Genomic DNA, 12,808 nt, shown 5'->3' with positions numbered 1-12,808 from the left:
TTTTCCACATCCAACCATCAAACATCATGACGACACATCCTGCCACGTATGTCCCGCGCAACCACGTGCTCCCGTCACCGACACTCATCGCACCACACGCGGCACCATGAAGCTTCTCATTATGTTTGGCTCGCAGACCGGGACAGGTACGACATAGAGCGAGCATTTGCACATGCCTGCGAGCGACTGTACTGGCGTGGGCTCTGTCGGGAGGAGGAAGAGGGGCCATGTACCAGGCCCCAGCTTCGATGGATGCGATCCGTTTGGCAGTGACTCACGTGGAAGCGAGGAACGGGTGTGTGTACCGGGCGTGTAGCGACATCGGTGGCGAATCATGTGGCAGAGATTGCAGAGGAGAAGGGTCACGGGGCGCGGGTGGTGTCGATGGCGGACTTTGCGCGGAGTGGGTGGGATGGCGCAGTGGAGAACGAGGTCCTCATCGCCGTCGCCGCCACCCACGGCGAGGGCGAGCCGCCGGACGCTGCGTATCGGTTCTGGCGGCATCTGCGGCGCAAGGTGACCGACGAGCAGCATCTGGCTGGCAAGCGGTATGCGGTGCTTGCGCTTGGCTCGACCGACCACAATCACTTTTGCAAGTTTGGCATCGGCCTCGACAAGCGCCTTGCCGCCATCGGCGGCGCCCGCCTTGCTCCGGTCGCCACCGCCGACGATGCCACCGGCCTCGAGGCTGTTGTCGAGCCTTGGAAGGCTGCGCTGTGGGATTTGCTTGCCGATCTTGATCAGGCGGCGAGTGCCGCGGATGCAGGTGCTGGTGATGCGGGTGCCTCTGTGGCCGAGGACAAGGGCAAGGGCAAGGACAAGGGCAAGGGCAAGGGCAAGGGCAAGGGCAAGGGCAAGGGCAAGGGCAAGGGCAAGAAGGATTCGTCGACGCCGATGGAGCTGCCTGTGCCGCGGCTGAATTTGGTGACCATGCCGTGCGAGACGTTTGAGGTCTCGGACGAGGCGACGCCCGAGACGCAGGCGTCGGGCTCGGCGTCTGCGACGCCGCGGGTGCTGTCAGTTGTTGACGCGCTGCACCGCCACCGCGAGGCGCAGGGCAAGCAGCCGATGGTGGCGGAGATTGCTGACGTAGCGCAGGTGACCCATGACGAGGCCGAGAAGCAGGTGTGCGTGGCGCGGCTGGTTCTGCCGGACGAGCAGCCGGGCTATGAGCCCGGCGACGCGTTTGGCGTCGCGGTCCCGAACCCGAGCGCCAACGTCGCCGCCGTCCTGGAGCGGCTGGGGCTGACTGCCGAGGCCGAGACGATTGTTCGCATTGAGACGGTCGACGGCTCGGCGCTGCCGGACCATCTTGCGCCGTTTGGCGGCGAGGACGGCGCCCGACTCGCCGACGTGCTTGCGGCGTCTGTTGCGCTCTCGGCGCCACCGACCAAGAAGCTGTTGCGGGTTCTGGCTGAGGCGGCTAGCGACCCAGCCGACGCTGCTGCACTGCTGCGGCTGACCTCGCGCGATGGCGCGGCCGACTATCGCGAGCTGGTCAAGGCCGGGCTTGGCATTAGCGGTGTGCTCGAACAGTACCCGTCGATCGGGACGCCGCGCGGCGGCGTTGCGCCGCTCCTAGAGCACATGCATCCGCTCGCGCCACGGTACTACTCGGCCACCACCGCCGACGACACGAGTGTGGAGCTCTGCTTCACGGTTGTCGGCCTCGCCACCAAGCACATGGCCGGGTCGAGCGCCGGCGATCCGCTGGTGGTCTTCCCGCGCCCTTCGCCAGCGTTCCGCCCACCGCCGGCGTCGGCGACGCACCCGGTCCTGCTCATTGCCGCTGGCACCGGCATTGCGCCGTTCATGTCGTTTCTCCGTGCACGCGAGGCCGCTGGTGTCGACGGCACTGCCGCTGCGTGGTGGCTCGTGTACGGCGTTCGCCGGCCTGGACCGGAGGAGCTCTATCGCGAGGAGCTCGCCGCCCTTCTAGAGCGCGGCGCGCTCGGCCAGCTCACCATGGCCTACTCGCGGGTCGACGAGCAAGACCGCGCGTATGTCCAGGACAAGCTCCGCGCTGCTGCTGACAGCGTCCGCGCCCTGGTTGCCGACGGCGGCGTTATTTACGTGTGCGGCGACGCACGGACCATGGCTGCAGGCGTCCAGGCTGCGCTCGACGACATTCTCGGCGCCGAGGCTCTTGCAGCGCTTGCCGCCGACGGTCGCTACAAGCGCGACGTCTGGCTCTAGACCGCGGTACTCACGCTAATGCCAACGGATGGGTAGACCGGATGGGCGACGACCACTCGCGGTGCGTGTGGAATCCGCGCGCTTGCCGGCCACACCCGCATCTCCGGACAGGCACGCTCGAGCTCGGCCGGCACCGCCCCGATGGCCTTCAGGTACCGGGGCACGAGGTCGAGCACGTGGTCGAGCCCTGCCGTGTCGGCTGAGACCGGGCGTGTGTGGCGGACCAGCTGCAGCGGTGCGAGAGCCGTTGCCGAGACCGCGAGCAGCGCCACGTACACCACACGCCGCGGCCGGGCGCCAACGCTCCCAATGGCGTCGAGCGCGAGCGCGAGGAACATTGTGCCGGCCTCGGGGTCAAAGCCGAGAACTCGCCAGGCGCTGCGCGCCATTGTGCGCGTCTGCAGATCCGGCACATTCGCCGCTACCCGCGCCATCACAGTGGTGAGCGACCATGCTGTGTCAACGAGGACGCCGCCGCGCGCTGTCGGCCACGTCGCCACGCTCACGGCGTCGTCGGCGACAAAGGCCACGATCCGCGCCGTAGGCGAGACGACGATCTCGACGTGGCGCGGCGCCACGTGGCTCACCACCGCTACCGCTGCCGCCAGATCGAGCGCACCGCGCGCTGGCAGCTCCGAGCCCAGCACGCTGCCAAGGCCAAAGACAACAACCGTCAGGGCGGTGGCGCCGCGACACGGTGCACGCGCAACTAGCACGCTTCCGTCGACCGCCACCGCCAGCTCGACGCCCGGTGCGTCGAGGTACACCGGCTCCGGCGAGAGGAGCAGGCCGTCAAAGAGTGGGACGTGGAGCAGTGGGAGCGCTCGCGGCGCGCCGGCCGTTGCCCACATCGCAAGGTACATCGCCGAGCCACAGCGGCGGCCGGCGGCGGCGTCGGCATCGTCGTCGTCGTCAGTGCCGTCGCCGGAGCCGTCCGCCGACATGGCGGCCGACGTGGCGACCGCAGCGACCGAGACCAGGACCTCACCGTGGTGTGGGACAAGGCCGTAAGCACGATGGTGGCGTGGAAGAGCAACTCTACCAGTGATGCACGCAATGCGCGCGCGGTGGCAGCCCCGGGGCTGTCCAGGGCGCCCGGTCAGCCGCCGCCGCAGGAGCTGGGCAAGGAAGGTGCGTCGGCAAAGTGCGACCTTTTCTGCCGGCCGACGTGTGGACGAGGCGGAGCGAGGGGTGTGTGGGCATCGATCGGAGCGCAGTACATGGCCACAAGGAAGGAGATGAGGGTAGCGGGGGTGGTAATGTGTGTGTATGTGTGCGTGTGTGTGTGTGGTAGGGGAGGGGGAGAGGGGTGTGTTGGGGAGGGGGAGGTCTGTCGGCGTGCCATTCACAGCTGCTGGACGGAACGCGATTGCTAGGCTGGTCGGGCTGATGAGGCAGGGTGATGTCGTTGACTGTGCGAGTGCAGAGGGTTCATTGCTCGATCTGCGACATGTCAAAGTCCTTGAGCTTGGTGATGGCCTGGGTGAGGGTGTCCTTGTCGGCGCCGGCGACCTGGCCGAGGCGGGTGCCGTGCTTGTAGAAGACAAAGGTGGGGACCGACTCGACGCCCTCGGAGCCGGCAACCTCGGGGAGGGTGTCGACGTCAACCTGAAGGAACTCGATGTCGGTGTGCTCGTCAGAGAGGGCCTCGTAGACCGGCGCGATCCGCTTGCACGGCCCGCACCACGACGCGGCAAAGTCGACGACGACCACCTTGTCATCAGCACCGACCACAGCCTTGTACGCATCAACCTCCTCCATCACCTTGACCGCATAGCCTGTGCCCGTATCCCACATCGCCAGAATGCTACCTCGTATGAGTCCCATGGCCTCGTCTGTCTCCTGTGCAGTGCACGGGGGGGGGGGGGGGGTGCCTACGTCGTCGGCACGTCATCATGGGTCGCCAGGAGAAGGGGAGGGGGAGGGGCGGGGAAGGGGGAGGGGGAGGGGAGAGGGGAGAGGGAGCGTACTGCGAATGAGCGGGGTCTGGCGGGCGGCGCTAGCAGTGCACACTCGGGCAAGGTTGAGCATGGCAGTGGTTGGGAGTGGAGTGTGGCCTGCAGAGGTGTGGTTGTTGGAAAGAGGGTGGTTGTGCTGGAGGCGGTGGCGGTGGTGGTGGCGTCTGCAGCACATGATGGCGGTTGTGGTGTTTGCTACTCGATGCCTACCAGCGATGAGGTTCGCGGGCTGATGCCTCCACTAGCGTTGAAGCGCAGGCTGTCGAGGAGCGACGGTTGGTGGCTGGCGGGGGTGGCGGCCGAGGCGGCGGCCGAGACGAGCGCATCGACGTCGTCTCGGGTGTGAGCGGGCGCAGGCGCGGGGGCGGGGGCGGGGTTGGGGGCGGTATGGGCAGAGGAGGGCGCGATCGGCGACGGCAGGTGCTGTCGGCGCATGGCCGGCGGCGCAGAGACGGTGCGGGAGAGGACGGCCGAGAGCTGGCGGCGGCGGAGGCGGCAGACGCCGATGGCGGCCGAGGGCGTGCGCGGGCTGACGGCGGCGGCGGCCTCGACTGAGGGTGTGGTGGGCGTCGGCGTGGGGCTGGACACACCAAAGGCAAATGCATCGAGCGAGAGAAGCGAGATCGAGGTTGTTGGCGCGGTCTTGGCGGCCGCGACGTACGATGCCACTCGCGCAGAGTTGACCAGCGGTGAGTCTGGGATGGTGATGGCGTGCCCCGGGTGAGCGGCCTTGTCGCTCCGTCGCTTGCTCTTCTTCTTCTTTTTCTTGGTCTTGGTCTTGGTCTTGTCCTTGCCCTTGCTCTTGGCCGCAGCCTTGCCAGGCCACGGCTGATTTGCGCAGTCGTCGCCAAACTCAAAGCGCGAGGCGACGGCGCCGAGGAGGCGCGGCGAGGTCGGCGAGGTTGGTGCGACTGCGACGTGTCCGGGATGGATGGCCGAGTTTGTGAGGAGCCCGCGCGAGTCTGCGAGGCTCTGCAACGATTTGCGCGGCGGAGTGACCGGCTCGGACGATGGCTGCAGCGGCTTGGCGGCCTTGGTGGGGCGCGGATTGGGAAGCGGCTCCTCGCGCGGCGCGCGGCGCTTGGCCGCCGACGAGAAGATAGTTCGCTGGACCGGCGGCAGCTCGGCGCCGGCCTTGGCCTGCGCCGGCCGCATGCGCTGGACAGCTTGGAAGATGGTTGGCTGCGTCTTGTCACGCCAGCCCTCGGCCGAGGCAAACGCCTCATGCGACGGGAGCGAGTGGGAGCGGCGCGGCCCTCGCGATGGGAGACGCGGCAGCGGAGCTGGCCACGGCTGGAGCGTCTTGGGATCGAGCTCGCCGGTGCAGAGCGCGACGGCGATGGCAGGCTCACTGAGCGCGCCGGCGACTGTGGCACGCGCAGCGATGAGCTCGGGCGTCGCGTCGTCTGGGAAGGGGTGAGCGGGACCATGGCACGGGCGTTGACGTCAAAGACCGGCTGGTGCAGAAAGGTCCACTCGGCGTCGGCGTAGGCGTCAGCGTAGCCTGGCGGGATGGCACAGGCCCCGCGCTCAGCGCGCAGGACAACCTGGATCTTTTCGACGCTCCGCCACTTGACCAGGAGCGAGTTGGCAGTCTTGAGCCCGATGCCGCGGATCGACGGCAGGTAGTCGCAGCCGGAGAGGATGCACATGGCGCGGAAGAGTTTGTGGTCAAAGGTGGCGAGCTTGAGCGCGGTGACGCGGGCGAGCGCACCGGGCGAGAGATCGACGTGCGAGCAGTCGCCGGCGTAGGTCATCTTGCACACCATCGACGTGACACCAAAGACCAGCAGGTCCGAGTCCTCGGTGAGGACAGCGTCGACGACGCCCGAGATCTGGAGCCACGCGAGCTGGGCGTCGGCCTCAAACGGCGCGACGACAAACGGGATTCCAGCAGCCTTGAGCGCGTGTTGGACGTGGCGGACCATGGTCGAGGTGATGGAGACTGCACGCTTGAACGCGTCCTTGGCGCCGGCGTGGTCGCCCTTGCGGAGGAGCGCCTCGCCGAGGGCCTTGGCCTCTGCGCGGCGGGCCGACCGAGCGGTGTTGGTCCCGGCCTTGGCCGGCAGCGACTGGCCGTCAAACACCACATACGGGCTTACTTTGTTGTGCCGCAGACACGCGATGCGGTCGAGAACAAAGTCCACATAGCCGCGGGTCGGCTGGCCGAGCGCAAGCTGTGTCGCACACCGCGTCGCACCGGCGTGGAGCCAGCACGAGATGTCCACCCCGAACGTCTGCCCCGCAAACGACGACACGTGTGTCCGCTTGGTCACCTCTGCCAGCAGCGGCAACAGGCCTTGGATGCCCATGCGGTGGTCTGCGGTGGGGTGCGGTGGGGTGCAGTGTGCGGCCTCGCCGGGTGAGGTTGGCGAATCTACGACCTTTTTTTCAACAGTGTCATTCGTTCGTGGCGCCGGACGAGTTGGCCCGCGGCGGCGAGGTGTTGTTGTCGGTGGCGAGCTCGACGACGTCGAGGGCGAACGAGTCGTGGTCGCCACGGGAGGTGTTCGGGGAGAGGCGGAGTGTCGGGAGCGGGGAGGCCTTGATGGGGAGGGTGCCGCCGGCGGCGGCCTCGACCTGCATCCGGGCCACTTCGGAGACCGACCACGTCAGCGGGTGCTCGCGCTCGCTGTACACAACTTCGATGCCATTGACGACCTGGGTCTTGAAGCTTGTACGCGGGCGGGCCGGGCGGCTGCGGACGCGGTTGCCGCCGGCCGTTCGTGAGCGCCCTGCGGGTGGTGATGCTGCTGCTGCTGCGGCGGCGGCGCGCGCCGACGACGGTGCCAGAAACGGCGCGACATCGGGCGGGGTGATGTAGGTCGACTTGGGAACGTAGCCCGCCGGCTTGCGGCGCGATCGCGGGAGCGGCGCGTGGCTCAGTTGCAGCCGCTCGCGGCCGGCGCGGGCCTCTGCCAGCTTGCGCTCGCTGGGCGTCTCGACCTGGCGCAGCGGGAAGCGGAGCTTGGACGGCGAGGTCGACGGCGAGCGCGAGGTGGCGGCGAGCACAGGTGGCGCCTCGAGCTCGTGACTGGTCCGCGCCGCAGTTGACGGTGGCGACCAGTGTCGGCGGAGAACGCGGTCTTCGGCGGCAGCCGCGGTGTGACGCGCAGCATGCTGGGCAGCCTCGGCGGCGGCGGCGCGCTCAGCGGCGGCGGCAGCGAGCGCCTTGGACTCGGCGAGCTCGGCGCGCATGGCATCGAGCTCGGCGCGGAGCGCAGGGCTTGGCGAGCTCGGGCGATGCGGCGAGGCCAAGCGGCGCGGGGACGTTGTCGTCGAGTCGGCTGCATGGCGCTGGGGAACTTGTGGTGATGCTGCAGCAGTAGCGGTCGATGCCGCCATGCCGGCGCGAGTCTGCTGCAGGTCGGCGGCGAGCGCGGCGAGCGCGGCGAGCGAGTCGGACGGCTGGCTGGCCTGATAGCCAGACTCTGCAGCGGCGGCGGCAGAGTGGAGCGCGTCTGTTCGCGGCGGCACCGCAGCAAGATCGAGCTTGGACTCGAGGACCCGCATGCGGGACTCGACCAGATTGCGCTCGGCCTCGAGCTGATTGCGGGTTGTCTGCTGCGCAACTGAGAGCGAGCGGTCGAGATGTAAGACTACCGACTCAATGCGGTCAAGCTTGGCTTGTGTGTCACCGGTGGCAGCGGCGGCAGCAGCAGCGCCCTCGCTCTCACGACGAGTCCGGATCAGTTCCAGCTCGAGCTCGAGCTCGCGGACGCGATCAGCGGGCGTGCGATCGGCCGAGGTGCGACCGGCGGACGCCGGCGGGCGCGGCGAGAGGGTAGCAGCAGCATGCAAAGGCACAGGGCTCTGCACCGCGGGCCTTTGGTGTGCGTCGCCGAACCAGCGGCGAGTCCGCGCCAGCAGCGCCTCAGTCTCGGCGAGCTGGTCTGCTACTGAGGCTCTCGACGGGCGAGAGCGAGCTAGGCCGGGAGCGACAAGCGGCGAGGTTGTGGGACGAGCCGAGGGTATATCATGCCATGCGCGAGCATGGAGCGGCGGTGAGTCGGCGGTGCGGAGCGAGCGGCGTAGCGTTGGCGATGAGCCCGCGCTGGCCGCCGACGACGCGAGTTTGTCGATAGCGTCGAGACGGATGAGCTCGAGGTTGCGGAGGCGGTGTGGCGACATGACTTGGACATGCTGCTGGGTCCGGGTTACTGTGTCGAGGACTGAGAGTAGGAGCTCTCTGTCCGAGTTTCGCAGCATGGGGGTGTGGTGGGGTGGGGTGGGTGGGGTGGCGGTGACAGTTGCCAGAACAGCGGGACGGGGGGGGGGGGGGAGGGGGAGCACACAGCTTGCGAGTTTAGCAGACCGGGACGTCAGGACCGATGCCGTTGACGGTGGGGTCGGGAACGATGCGGACGCCGTCGATGGTGGCGAGGGCGAGGCCGTCGATGAGGACGCCGCCGTCGGCAGCGGTGGCCATCTTGACCTTGGAGACAGCCTTCTTGCGGAGCTTGGCGTAGCCTTCGAGGACGCGCGGGACCTGGCCGGCACCAAGAACGCGGGAGCCGGGGGCAGCGTCGCCGTCGGCCACAAGGAGGGCGACGATCTCGGAGGGTGCGTCGGCAGGGGCGTCCGGGTCGGCGGCAGCAGCAGCGAGCATCATGCCGTCCGAAGGGAAGCCGCCGAGCTTGGCGGCCTTGATGTTGGCGAGGACGACAAACGAGCGGCCGATCAGCTGGTCGGGTGCGTATGACTTGGCCAGGCCGGCGCAGATGTCGCGCGGGCCGTCGGCCTCGCCGATGTCGACCTTCATGACGAGGAGCTTGTCCGAGTCGGGATGCGGGACGCACGAGACAACGGTGCCGATGGCGAGGTCGAGCGGGCAAGCGTTGGGGTCCTGCGGGGCGCGGGAGACCTTGCCGCCCTTCTTCTTGCCGGCCTTGCCGGCCTTCTTATCGCCCTTGCCTTTGCCCTTTTTCTTGGACTTGCCGTCGTCGCCGGTGACCTGGGCATGGAGGTTCTTAAGGTAGAGAAGGACCTTGACGGCGGCCGAGACCTTGGCCTTGGCTTCATCGGAGCCATCGGAGGCCTCCTTGAGCGAGCGAACGACACCGCCCTGGGTGGCGATGGCGTCTGCGAGGCGGGCGGCGTCGACAGCGACGCCACCGGCGGCGGCGGATGCCGATGCGCCGGCAGCGTCGCCGGACGGCGCGGCGTCGTCGGCCTGCTTGCCGGAGAACTGGGCACGGAGCTCGGCGATGCGGTCCTCAGGAATGTTGGCAAAGAGAACTTCGGGGACGCCAAAGACGTGGCCAGCCGGGAGGACGGCGTCGGCGAGGGCATAGGCGTCCGGAATGACCGGGTGCAGCTCGTCGGCGAGGTCCGGGGTGGGGTTGTCGACGAGGCCAAGCTGGTGGAGCATGCGCGAGGAGATGGAGGGGAGGAAGGGCGCAAAGACAGCGGCGAGGAAGTAGATGTAGTTGGCGGCGTTGGCAATGATGGCGCCGGCGCGGGCCGGGTCGGTCTTGATGACAGCCCACGGGGCGCCGTCGTGCAGGTACTTGTTGCCGAGCGAGGAGAGCGCCATAGCGGCGGCGAGGCCGGCGCGGAGCTGCGACTGCTCCATAGCCTCGAGGTACTCTGCGAGGCGGGCGTTGACCTCGGCCTCAAAGGTGGTCTCGAGCTCGGTGGGCGGGCCCGAGGCCGGCACGACACCGTCAAACTTGGCCTTGGCAAACTTGAGGACGCGGTTGACGTAGTTGCCGAGGTTGGCGGCAAGCTCGTTGTTGTTGCGGGCGACAAACTCGTCCCACACAAAGGCCGAGTCGGAGCGCTCGGGACGGAGCGCCATGAGGTAGTAGCGCCAGACGGCGGGCGGGATGCCTGTGGTCTGCACGTTGTCGCCAAAGACGCCGGTCCCGCGCGACTTGGAGAACTTGGAGTCTTCGTACTGCAGGTAGTTGACCGAGGCGAGATGATGGACGAGGTTGTACTTGTCGCCAGCCTGGGCGCAGCCTAGGAGCGTCGACGGGAAAATGATGGCGTGGAAGGTCACGTTGTCCTTGCCCATAAACTGACGGAGCTCGACCTGGGGCGCATCGTCGGACTTGGGCGCCTTCCACCACGCTTCCCAGGTCTCGGGCAGGTAGTTGCCAGTGATGGAGATGTAGCCGATGGGTGCGTCGAACCAGACATAGAAGACCTTGTTCTCGTAGCCGGGAAGCGGAACCGGAGTGCCCCACGAGAGGTCGCGGGTGATGCACCGCGGCTGCAGGCCGCGGTTGAGGAAGCCGAGCGAGGTCGAGATCGCGTTGTCGGGCCAGCCGTTTTTCTGCGGCTCCGACTCGAGCCAAGCGCGGAGGTCCGGCTCGATCTTGGGCAGGTCGAGGAAGACATGCTGCGACGAGCGCGGCTTGGGCGTCTTGGAGCAGACCTTGCACTTGGGCTCGACAAGGTCGGTCGGGTCGAGAAGTGACGAGCAGCCGTCGCACTGGTCGCCGCGGGCGTTGTTGTACCCGCACTTGGGGCAGGTGCCCTCGACAAAGCGGTCAGCCAGAAACTTGGCGCACGCCTCGCAGTACAGCTGTGTCACCTCTTGCTCGAGGGTGAGGCCGGCAGAGTGCAGCTTGTTGAAGATGTCCTGCGCGATCTCGGTCTGCTTAGGCGTCGACGTCCGGCCAAACGTATCAAACTTGATGTTGAACCACTCGTAGACCTGCGCGTGAATGGCATGGTACTTGTCACAGATCTCCTTCGGACTCACACCCTCTTCGCGGGCCTTGTTCTCGGTAGCAGTGCCGTACTCGTCTAATCGCACCAGGTGAGCTGTGGAAGGAAAGGGGGGGAGGAAGGCAGGGGGAGGGGGGGCCGGAGACGAGGATCACAACGTACCAGTTCCGCAAACGTAGAGCGTGTTGTAGCCGCGAGCACGGCAAAAGCGAGCATACACGTCGGCGCCGAGGACGCAGCCAACAATGTTGCCGAGGTGAGGCACGTTGTCTGTGGCGGAGGTGTGGTAAGGGGCACGGGGGGCAGGGGGGCACGAGGAGGGTGGGTGTGGGTGAGTGGTAGGATGTCGGGTGAAATGAGGAGGGTGGGAAGGGGGGGGGGTACACGGCAGCAGGGAGGGGACATACTGCAGTAGGGAAGGGCCGAGGTGACGAGGATGTTCCGCTTGGCGGCGTCCGGTTCGGTGACTGGCGAGTCCCGGAGAGACGGGATGAATTGCGCCATGGTGGGAAGAGAAGAACGGCAAGAGGAGTGAGTGGCCGAGGTGCCGAGGTGCCGTGCGGCCTTGAATCATTGGACGAGTCTGTCTCGCATGGCGAACAAACGGGCCATCGAAGCCGTGGAAAATGGCGAGCAGGTGTGCTGCCGCCGTTGCCAGATTGTTGCAGGGCACGGGCACAGGCACAGGGGGCGGCGGAAGCAAGTGGCGCTGCGGGTGCGGTCTTCCTCACCTCGGTCGCCCGCCAGGTTCTCGTCGGCAACGCTGCTAGCGCGATGGTGGGTGATTTGGACGCCACAGTCTGTGGGCTCATCGAGTGGCGCCAAGCCCCGCAACACCTTTCTCGCGCTGACAAACACGACCAAGTTGACGGCCACCGCCACCTTCCACTCGCCACACTCACCATACCTACTACACCTACAGAACCATGAGCGCATCCTCCTCCTCTACCACAAGCCAGCCCACGCGCATGCGTGCGTTCAATGTGACTGTAACTGCTGAGCGTGAACCCCAGCGACACAAGGGCCTCGAGCAAACCCTCACGGACAAGGCGACCATGCCGGCCGGGAACAAGGACGAGGGCCACGACGTTGAGTCACCAGAGGTGTTCAAAGTCACGCTCACCTTCAACTTCCGTCCTGAACAACACACGAGTTCTACAGCACTTACAGTGCCGTTCCCGGCATCCATGGCCGTGCCAGGCACCCCCCATGGCGACCGCTGCCTACCACCCCAAGCCTATCTTTGGCAACCCACTGCCTCTTGTTTCATATGGCAAGGGCCGGTTCAGGCAGTTTGACCTTCGACTCAAGCGTCATGGCGGCAAGGGCACTACAACGGACAGGATCGCCCTGACTCACGCCTTCAACATGACGTTACTGTCGTTCGTTTTGTCTCGCGTGAGCGCCCTCATTGATCGCCTGAACCTCTACAACATGTATATGACGTACGCCGGTGGTGATGAAGGTAGACTGATATGGCGAGCGGGCGACGGCTGGCGGCTGATGATTGGCGAGGCAGGGTCAGCAGAGGGGGCTGGGTCGGGCTGGTTGACTTGAGATTGCTGTTGTTTGGAGGATGGGCGGTATGGCATGTGATGGTTGAGGGGTGTGGGTGTCGGGGTCGGGGATGAGGATGGAGGTGAGATAGAGTGGGGAGAGGAGGAGGAGGAGGAGGAAGAGGAAGCCGAGTGCGCGATGGGATGATGGTTGGCTTGGCCATGGCATGGGGGTGGGAGTTGTGGCTGGGATGGAAGTGATGGTGGTGGGGTAGGGGGTGGGGGTGGTCGTTTGTGGTGATGGGGCGTAATGAGTATGGTAGGGGGGATGAGGGGGGTCGTGACGTGGGTGGCGGGACTGGCGAAGAGGTGGTGGGTATGGCGATTGGGCTTGAGCATTGATGTGGGTGAGTATGATACGGCTGATGGCTGTGTGTGGGGTGTGGGTGATGAGGGTGGAGGGGCTTGGGCGGCATGGGG

General features: G+C 66.8%; 7 protein-coding genes across 7 annotated transcripts; 2 read left to right on the top strand and 5 right to left on the bottom strand.

Annotated features, from left to right (window-relative positions):
* The first annotated feature begins 95 nt into the window (after positions 1-95).
* Positions 96-3,447, top strand: AMSG_06452 (sulfite reductase flavoprotein). Its single transcript, XM_013900861.1, has 2 exons — positions 96-146; positions 317-3,447. The coding sequence occupies exons 1-2, from the start codon at positions 107-109 to the stop codon at positions 2,194-2,196; spliced, it is 1,920 nt and encodes a 639-aa protein (XP_013756315.1). The 5' UTR covers positions 96-106; the 3' UTR covers positions 2,197-3,447.
* Positions 2,207-3,140, bottom strand: AMSG_06451 (uncharacterized protein; the record flags this gene model as incomplete). The annotated part of the gene is made up of 2 exons (XM_013900860.1): positions 2,207-2,251; positions 2,292-3,140. The coding sequence occupies 2 exons, from the start codon at positions 3,138-3,140 to the stop codon at positions 2,207-2,209; spliced, it is 894 nt and encodes a 297-aa protein (XP_013756314.1).
* A 180-nt stretch (positions 3,448-3,627) lies between the features above and the next one.
* On the bottom strand, positions 3,628-4,241 carry AMSG_06450 (thioredoxin TrxA; the record flags this gene model as incomplete). The annotated part of the gene is made up of 2 exons (XM_013900859.1): positions 4,167-4,241; positions 3,628-3,974 (listed from the first exon to the last, which is right to left on the bottom strand). Exons 1-2 carry the CDS (start codon positions 4,225-4,227, stop codon positions 3,628-3,630), a joined length of 408 nt encoding a protein of 135 aa, XP_013756313.1. The 5' UTR covers positions 4,228-4,241.
* A 108-nt stretch (positions 4,242-4,349) lies between these two features.
* Positions 4,350-6,466, bottom strand: AMSG_06449 (uncharacterized protein; the record flags this gene model as incomplete). The annotated part of the gene is made up of 2 exons (XM_013900858.1): positions 4,350-5,560; positions 5,590-6,466. 2 exons carry the CDS (start codon positions 6,464-6,466, stop codon positions 4,350-4,352), a joined length of 2,088 nt encoding a protein of 695 aa, XP_013756312.1.
* An 88-nt stretch (positions 6,467-6,554) lies between these two features.
* Positions 6,555-8,285, bottom strand: AMSG_06448 (uncharacterized protein; the record flags this gene model as incomplete). The annotated part of the gene is made up of 2 exons (XM_013900857.1): positions 6,555-8,050; positions 8,249-8,285. 2 exons carry the CDS (start codon positions 8,283-8,285, stop codon positions 6,555-6,557), a joined length of 1,533 nt encoding a protein of 510 aa, XP_013756311.1.
* A 159-nt stretch (positions 8,286-8,444) lies between these two features.
* Positions 8,445-11,364, bottom strand: AMSG_06447 (MRS-1 protein). Its single transcript, XM_013900856.1, has 3 exons — positions 11,240-11,364; positions 10,995-11,102; positions 8,445-10,910 (listed from the first exon to the last, which is right to left on the bottom strand). The coding sequence occupies exons 1-3, from the start codon at positions 11,334-11,336 to the stop codon at positions 8,461-8,463; spliced, it is 2,655 nt and encodes an 884-aa protein (XP_013756310.1). The 5' UTR covers positions 11,337-11,364; the 3' UTR covers positions 8,445-8,460.
* A 305-nt stretch (positions 11,365-11,669) lies between these two features.
* Positions 11,670-12,588, top strand: AMSG_11979 (uncharacterized protein). Its single transcript, XM_013900976.1, has one exon. It carries the CDS (start codon positions 11,759-11,761, stop codon positions 12,128-12,130), a length of 372 nt encoding a protein of 123 aa, XP_013756430.1. The 5' UTR covers positions 11,670-11,758; the 3' UTR covers positions 12,131-12,588.
* The last annotated feature ends 220 nt before the right edge of the window (positions 12,589-12,808 follow it).

Source organism: Thecamonas trahens (assembly GCF_000142905.1).
Source record: "Thecamonas trahens ATCC 50062 unplaced genomic scaffold supercont1.33, whole genome shotgun sequence".
In the NCBI taxonomy this organism is placed as follows: Eukaryota; order Apusomonadida; family Apusomonadidae; genus Thecamonas; species Thecamonas trahens.
The sequence above is the reverse complement of the archived record's forward strand: the minus strand, read 5'-3'. Positions and strand labels throughout refer to the sequence as shown.

Excerpts from the sequence above, each read along its gene's own strand:
- AMSG_06452 (XM_013900861.1), top strand. The coding sequence starts at position 107 with ATGAAGCTTCTCATTATGTTTGGCTCGCAGACCGGGACAG. Across the intron at positions 147-316 it reads TGGCTCGCAGACCGGGACAG|CGACATCGGTGGCGAATCAT; the intron begins GTACGACATAGA and ends CCGGGCGTGTAG.
- AMSG_11979 (XM_013900976.1), top strand. The coding sequence starts at position 11,759 with ATGAGCGCATCCTCCTCCTCTACCACAAGCCAGCCCACGCGCATGCGT.
- AMSG_06447 (XM_013900856.1), bottom strand. The coding sequence starts at position 11,336 with ATGGCGCAATTCATCCCGTCTCTCCGGGACTCGCCAGTCACCGAACCG. Across the intron at positions 11,103-11,239 it reads CTCGGCCCTTCCCTACTGCA|ACAACGTGCCTCACCTCGGC; the intron begins GTATGTCCCCTC and ends CCTCCGCCACAG. Across the intron at positions 10,911-10,994 it reads GCTCTACGTTTGCGGAACTG|ACGAGTACGGCACTGCTACC; the intron begins GTACGTTGTGAT and ends TGGTGCGATTAG.